This window comes from Apteryx mantelli, chromosome 11 (genome assembly GCF_036417845.1).
Source record: "Apteryx mantelli isolate bAptMan1 chromosome 11, bAptMan1.hap1, whole genome shotgun sequence".
In the NCBI taxonomy this organism is placed as follows: Eukaryota; Metazoa; Chordata; class Aves; order Apterygiformes; family Apterygidae; genus Apteryx; species Apteryx mantelli.
The window spans coordinates 22,053,367-22,060,894 of record NC_089988.1 but is presented as its reverse complement, the minus strand read 5'-3'; the positions used below and the strand labels follow the sequence as shown (position 1 = coordinate 22,060,894).

Here is a 7,528-nt window from a genome sequence, read left to right as displayed (position 1 = left end):
CTACATTTCCAGACTTCAGGAGTCACTGTGGGTCAGTATGAATTGGGGAATGTGGGTGTGACTCATTCTGCAAACTGAAGAATGAAGAAAGCTTAAGAAGCAGACGTCTTTCTTTTTCAGGTGCTCATTGACCTCTTTCTCTTCTAAATACACTCCTTTAAACTTTCCAATTAGCGAAACAAGAATTGAAGAGCTGAAGAAAATTATGGCAAGATGCATGGCTCCCTAGGGTTTTTTTCGTATTTTAATGACTCCTCGAATGTATTTGGTGCTAGGCCCATGAACCTCAGATACAGAGAAGAGGCTGAAGCAACCTCTCAAGAAGCATATCCCAAGTGTCTTGGAAAGATAATGAGTCCCACTGAGGGCCATTACCAACAAAGGCTCCCCAGGGGCTGATTAGAGCCGAAAGTCGGAGGCCCTGATTGCAGGTAGGCAAAGGCAATGTGAGGGTGTCTTTGATACCAAGTTAACCTTGATGCGTGTTATCAAGCAGAGTGACCAGGCACTGACAGCCAGCCCCTGGGTAGGGTGATGCTTTCCATCACGCATTGCTCAGGGCTCTTCCTGGGGGCAGTGTATGCGTGGGGGTGCAGAATGTCAAGTGCAGGACCATGATAGGGCACCTGCTGGGCTCCCAAGGGACAAGGAGGCAGCAAGGCCACAGTGCTTTATGGAAACAGTGTCTTCTCGGGGACCTCAGTGTCAGAGACACCAGCCATAGCCAAGAGGACAAAACCTAGCTGTGTTGGGAGCTTTCAGCCTTGGCAGTGCCCTCAGCCGTCTCCACCACAGGCTGTCCTATGCTTTCCCACGCCTGTGCCTCTTTCCCTGCAGCCTGTACACACCCAAGCTGCTTCCCCACCTTGCTCTCACCCCGCAATCTCCCTGCCTCTCCTGATGTCTTCCTGTCCTCCCTTGCTTTTACTTGAAACAGAAAGCCAGGGGCTGATCACAGACTCCCTCTGGGTGACCTGTTGCACCTCAGCTCTACCCTAGGAGTGACATTCTTTTGACCTGAAGTCCAGTCTGAACCTCTCAAGATGCACTTTGTGGATCTTTCCCCTTCGCATGCTGTTTACCTAAACTAAGAAAACCTCTATCATCTCTGAAACCATGCTTCGAGCAGTCACAGTCTCCTCCTATACTGCCCTTTGCCTCCACTTCAGCAGGCTAAAGAAGCCCAGGTCCCTCAACCTCTCCTCATGGATGGGTTTATTTCCACCTAGGCACAGGACTTGACACTTCTCTTGTAAATCTTCATCAGGTATTTGTTGTCCAAATCGAAAAAAACAAAGCAAAACAAACAAAAAAACCAATCAACTAACGAACGAAACAAACCACACCAGGGCCAATGAGTGAAGGGTAAGCAGGGGTGGGGTGGGCTGTATGGGATAGGATCAGGGTGGTAAAAGGGACAGAGTTAGAAGACATGGGAAAAAAACAAGGATATTAAAAGTGAAGCCAAGGATTGATCAAGTCTGTCTTGGGGATTCCTGCCAAGAAGCCCTGCATCTGAATAATTCAGACCGGAGGAGGACAAGAAAGCTGGCCTGCTTCCACTGTCACAGGGCACCTGCGTGCTTTCCCTGACATCAACAAGCAAAGATGGAGAGTGGGAAGAATGATGGACTCCTTCAGGGTAGAAGGGACCTCAGGAGGTCACTAGTGCAATCTGCTTCCTCACAGCAGCGTCAGCTCTGGGGTCAAACCAGGGTTGCTCTGGGCTTCATCCAGTCTGGTCTTGGCAACCTCCAAGGCAGGACACTGCACAGCCTCTCTGGGCAACCACTTCGAATGCTAGACCATCCTCGTAGTGGAAAAGCTTTTCCTTATCTCCTGCACGAACGTCTCGTCTTCCAACTTATGCCCATTGTCTCTTGTCCTCCCACCATGCACCCTGGTGAAGAGCCTGTCCTCACCTTCTTGAGGACCTCCTTGTAGCCATTGGAAGGGTGCTATGAGATCCCTCCAAAGCCATCTCTTCTCCAAGTTGAACCAACCCCATTTCCTCACACACCAAGTGCTCCAGTTCTTTGACTACTGTGAGGGCCCTAAGCCAAACTCGTTCCCACTTATCAACCTCTTTCTTTTCCTGGAAATCCAAACCTGGATGCAGTGTTCTAGATGTGGCCTAATGAATACTGACTAGAAGGCGATCACCGTTTCCCTCAACCTCCTGGCTGTGCTCCTGCTCATACAGCCCACGATGCTTCTGGCCTTCTTTGCTGCCAGGGAATGCTGCTGCTCATGTTTTGCCTCCTGTCCCCCAGCACCCTGACGTCCTTTTCCACAGAGCTGCTCCCCAGGCCCTCAGGCCCCAGCCTGTAACACTGTGGGGTGTTGGTTTATGGCGGGTGCAAGCCCTGTCATTTGTCCTTGTTGAATTCCATGAGGTTGCTGACAGCCCATTCCTTCTGCCTGTCTAGGTCCCTCTCAATGGCAGCCCTCAAGCATATGGCTGGGCCCCTCTGCAGTTTTGGGTCCTCAACAAGCGTGATGAATATTGCCTCTTCCATGTCACTAATACAGTTGTTGGGCAGGACAAGTTCCTGGAGAGACCCTGTGGTGCTCCACTTCTCCCTGGCCTCCAGGAAGAGTACTACCCATTCACCACTGCCCTCTCAGCCTCTGGTCCTCCAAGCAGCTTTTTACCCATCCGCTTGTCTGCTCTTCTAGACTGTAACATTCTAACGTGCATGCAAGAATATTGTGAGAGACAGTGTCAAACACCTTGCTAAAGTCTAGGTAAAGGACATTTACCACACATCCGAGCTACCCCTTCACAGAAAAGACATCCTCCCTCCTCATCTTTTCTGACAGTCTCTCCTGAAGACATTGTACCCCACAAGCATTGCCCTCCAGTCAGGTGAGTGATCCCACCACATCTCAGTCATTCCAATGATGTTTCACACCTGTGAAAGCTTGTACATCTCCATCTGCTCCTGTCTCTACCCCAGGCTGCATGCATTTGCATATATTAGTGTTGCAGAGCATCAGCTGTGGCACAGAGAGCAGACTGGTTGTGGTGAAACCTGTTACCAAGATCCAAAGACAGTGTGTGTGCAATGGCCCCACTTCAGAGCAGAGCCATGCTGGCCTAGATAGCAGGCGGCAATGTAATGGTGGAAGGAGGTTCCCACTGAGAGGGCAAAGCCTGCAGTGCCCAAGGCCAGCGAGAAACACAGCTGGGCTGTGCAGGAATGCCAGGAGAGGGGTTTGCTGCCTGAGCTGATTTGTAGCACCATGGCGCCTGTGACAGAGGTGAAGCGATCTGCAGGCAGGACAAGGTGCCACTGAAGAAGTCCCTGGCACTGGACAGCCTGTGATCCAGGCACCCTGAGGTCATCATTAGTCCAGCTCCTGTTCATATCACCTGGTGGTGAGAAGAGATTCGGGCAGAGAAGAGCAAGAAGTGTTTGAGAGTGCAGAGACTAGAGCGGAGACCTTGGTGTGATGTGCCTCCCATTTATGCAGCACACTTGAATGCAGTCGGGGTGGACTTTCCCTAAAGGCAGTGGTGGGATTCAGTTCTCTGGGCACAGGTAGAAAGCCTGAGATAACCTGGGTTGTCTGCCCAGCAACCACTCCAAAGGGGCATGGTTTTCCCATAGGTCCCAGGCAGTTGTGCTAGGAACCCCAAGCCTCTGAGATGTCTCTGTCAGCCTATTTCTAAGTCATTACATCAAGTGTCTGCACTGACTTACATTAGCAGTTTGCACTGTAGGCATCTCCATGTGTCTCAGCTTCATAGTGATTGGGGCTCTAATTGTAGTAGGCATCTAGTATCATTTCAGATGGCCAAGGAAATTCTCCACCTGGCCCCCAAATCATGCTCTAGAAGGATGTGTGTCTCTCAGTTGCTCCATCAGAGCAAGCAGACACTGGCACATGCCTGGGACCACCTCTGTCTCTTCCAATGTCACCAGGTGTCTGTGTGTGAGCAACTGACTCCCACCCTCCATCTCCAGGGATTATAACCGGAGCTTAGACAGGGAGTTTGTGTGCAGACATCTGTTATGCTCACTTCAGCTTAGGCAAGGGGAATCCCACCTGCTGTGTGTTTGTGGAAGTCACAGGCATTAGCTGAATCCCACTGCATTCCAGGGGCTTCTAAATGGGCTTGAGATGCCCAGATTGACTCATCTGAGTCAGTACCTGAACCAGGTGTCAATCAGCTCCCTTCTTGCTCCTTTTTACATGTCCTGCCTAGTTAAGAGATGGGAATCGGGGCTTCCAGAGCGGGACATTTCCACCTCTTGCAGATAACCATGCTCTGAAGAAACAATCTGTAATGCTGGAATGAGTCTTCCTTCAGTGCTTAGATAGGGCCCACTGGTGATTATTTTAGTTTATTGGAGTGAACATTTCCCAGGAGGAGGGAGCCCAAGGGACAGAGAAATTCATGAGCTCAGCTGGGCCTCTGCTCCTGAGCGGGGACAGGCTGCAGGGTTGGAGGGAGCTCATGGCAAGTGGGCAGCACTGCCCAGACACAGCTGTGTGCAGGAGCAGCTCCTCTGCAAAGAGCAGCAGGGCTTCGGGCACTGCCTGCTGCTGCTGACATCAGAGGTGACATGACAGAGAGAAGTGCAAGGCAGTGTGGAGTGGGAGGCCAGAGGAGAGCTCCTTGTGGGGGAAATCTTCACAGCCCTTGACACAGTAAGTCTCTGGCTTCAGGGCAATGCTACTGAAGTTCCTGGAGGCATCTCCTAAAAACATCCCATCCCATCCCATCCCATCCCATAACTGATAGGCTTTTTAAGGATCGCTCTCCTGCCTCCTGCAGTGCATAGGCAGAGGAGGAGATGCTTCAGAGCAGGGATTCCCTGCCACACTGTCACAGGGACAGGGTGTGCAGCTCCATTCTGCCAGGGGTGGCTGCAGGGTGTGGAGCCAGGGAGCACACACAGGTTTGTGCAGGTCTGTGATTCAGAGCAGTGTCCCTGCACCCCAGGGTGCTGTGTGCCCAGTGCAGTGACTCTGTTGCCTGCGAGGGTCAGCCCTCAGCCTTCCCAGGGAGCTTCCCACAGCACTATGGGGAGAACCTCTGGGTGAGAGGAGCGACCCCCAGTAGGGCAGGTTCATTCTCCTGCTGAGAGGGTGCTGTGTGGGTCAGGGCTGCTCACAGCTCTAGCTCATGTGCAGGAGATGTGCAAGGGGTCTTTTCAAGAGGAGATCAAGAGAAGGGCTTCTTGAAAGGGAAGGATCTTTTCTTCAGGTGTCTGACCTTTCAATTTCCTAATTTTTGGCAGAGAGAATGAAGAAATGAGTTTTCTGTTTTGCCAAGGAGGTGGGACTCCTAAACCTTCACTTTCAGAGGTCTGTGAGAAACATCAGGAAGCCACTTCATCCCCACCTTAGCCTACAGACAGCATCAGCATCACCCTTGTGGCCTCATAGGAGTTTATGTGATCTGCTGCTTAGGCCATGCATGCACAGAGATGCCCCTAGAGAGTGCTGTGATGCGGGAGGTTTCTGTAGGGCAGAAGTGAGCACCCAGTGGGTGGGATGGTGTCTGTGAGCACTGACAGGGAGAAGATGTTGTGACAGAGAAAGAGCTGCCAGCAGGGACAGCTCCAGGCAGCAGAGATGGGCAGGGAATGAGAGGGAACTGCAGGGCATGAGCCGCCTCCTCTGCTGCCAGACCTCTGGCAGAAGAGAGGGGCATCTCTCCTTCTCTGGGCCCATTTTGGGCTGCCTGACAAAGGGGCTGAGAGTGACTGTCCTGCAATGTCACCATCTGTGAGGTGACATGCCCAGCTGGGTAAGGTGAAGGCTTTCCAGAATGCCTCTCTATCTCTCTCCCTGCCACCCTTGGCAGCAGGATCATGGTGCTGCTCCTTGTTTCCCCTCCTGTCCGTGCTGTTCATATTCTTGTTCTTGGGCTTTCTGGGGTTGGATGTTTTCAGCTGCAGTTCAGACATTGATGCTGCAAGTTGTAGAACAGAGGAGTCTGAATGGGAATGATGCTGCCCCAGCCCCCTTCTAACCTGTGGAGCTCCAGGAAATGCAGTCAGTCGGGTTGGGAATTGAGCTGACTCTCCCTTAAGGAGAGCCCATCTTCAGTCCTAAGAGTCCTTTGACCATTTCCTTATAGTGTCCTGGCAGCCTGCGTGATGCCCTCTATAAAGGCACAGCTGTCTCATAGCACCTCTGTGATGTCTGAGAGACCCATGAGGAAGGTGCAGAGATGCTGAGAGTATGGAGATGGTGGTGGGAGGTTGTATGTGGGCATCTGAAAAGAGCCCTGTGTGTCCTTGTCTAGAAGGGGAGTGTGGAGAGCTCTGTCAGGTGCCCGGAGAAAGGGTGAGAAATTTGGAGCTGTGCACTTTGAAAGTGGACTCGTGTGCTCTCAGCAGGGGCTGGTTTCTTTCAAGGCAACATATGAGTGTGACCATCCTCTCAGTAAAGAGAGAGACAGTGTGGGGGGGAAGTATGAGAATTGCAACATTTGGGGTATTTTTTGCTTGAAAAGTCTGGGGCCTAAAGATGGGGCACCTGAAGATGGGTCCTAACTTCTCAATGTCTTTTCTTCTTTGCACAGTCCCCCATGCTTGGAGATAGCAAAATGTCCAACAGCAGCTCCATCAACGAGTTCCTCCTCCTAGCGTTCGCGGACACATGGGAGCTGCAGCTCTTGCACTTCTCGCTCTTCCTGGGCCTCTACCTGGCTGCCCTCCTGGGCAATGGCCTCATCATCACAGCCGTAGCCTGCGACCACCACCTCCACACCCCCATGTACTTCTTCCTCCTCAACCTCTCCCTCCTCGACCTTGGCACTGTCTCCACCACTGTCCCCAAATCCATGGCCAATTCCCTCCGGAACACCAGGGCCGTTTCCTACTCAGGATGTGCTGCTCAAGTCTTTCTGTTCCTCTTCTTGATTGGAGGAGAGTATTTTCTTCTCACTGTTATGGCCTATGACCGCTACGTTGCCATCTGCAAACCCCTGCACTATGGGACCCTCATGGGCAGCAGAGCCTGTGTCAAAATGGCAGCAGCTGTCTGGGCCAGTGGTTTTCTCAATGCTGTGCTGCACACTGCTAACACATTTTCCATACCACTCTGCCAAGGCAACACAGTGGACCAGTTCTTCTGTGAAATCCCACAGATCCTCAAGCTCTCCTGCTCAGACTCCTACCTCAGGGAAGTTGGGCTTATTGCACTTAGTGCCTGTTTAGTCTTTGGGTGTTTTGTTTTCATTGTGCTGTCCTACGTGCAGATCTTCACTGCTGTGCTGAGGATCCCCTCTGAGCAGGGTCGTCACAAAGCCTTTTCCATGTGCCTCCCTCACCTGGCTGTGGTCTCTCTGTTTGTCAGCACTGATCTGTTTGCCTACCTGAAGCCCCCCTCCCTCTCCTCCCCAGCTCTGGATCTGGTGGTGGCTGTTCTGTATGCGGTGGTGCCTCCAACACTGAATCCCCTCATCTACAGCATGAGGAACAAGGAGCTGAAAGATGCCCTGAGGAAAGTGATTTCATGGACCTTTTTCAGCAGTAGTAACATTGCCATTGCTCTCCACAGATGA

At 51.9% G+C, this 7,528-nt stretch overlaps 1 protein-coding gene across 1 annotated transcript; it reads left to right on the top strand.

The window, feature by feature from the left end:
* The first annotated feature begins 6,568 nt into the window (after positions 1-6,568).
* Positions 6,569-7,528, top strand: LOC136993022 (olfactory receptor 14A16-like). The gene has a single exon (XM_067303039.1). It carries the CDS (start codon positions 6,569-6,571, stop codon positions 7,526-7,528), a length of 960 nt encoding a protein of 319 aa, XP_067159140.1.

Excerpts from the sequence above, each read along its gene's own strand:
- LOC136993022 (XM_067303039.1), top strand. The coding sequence starts at position 6,569 with ATGTCCAACAGCAGCTCCATCAACGAGTTCCTCCTCCTAGCGTTCGCG.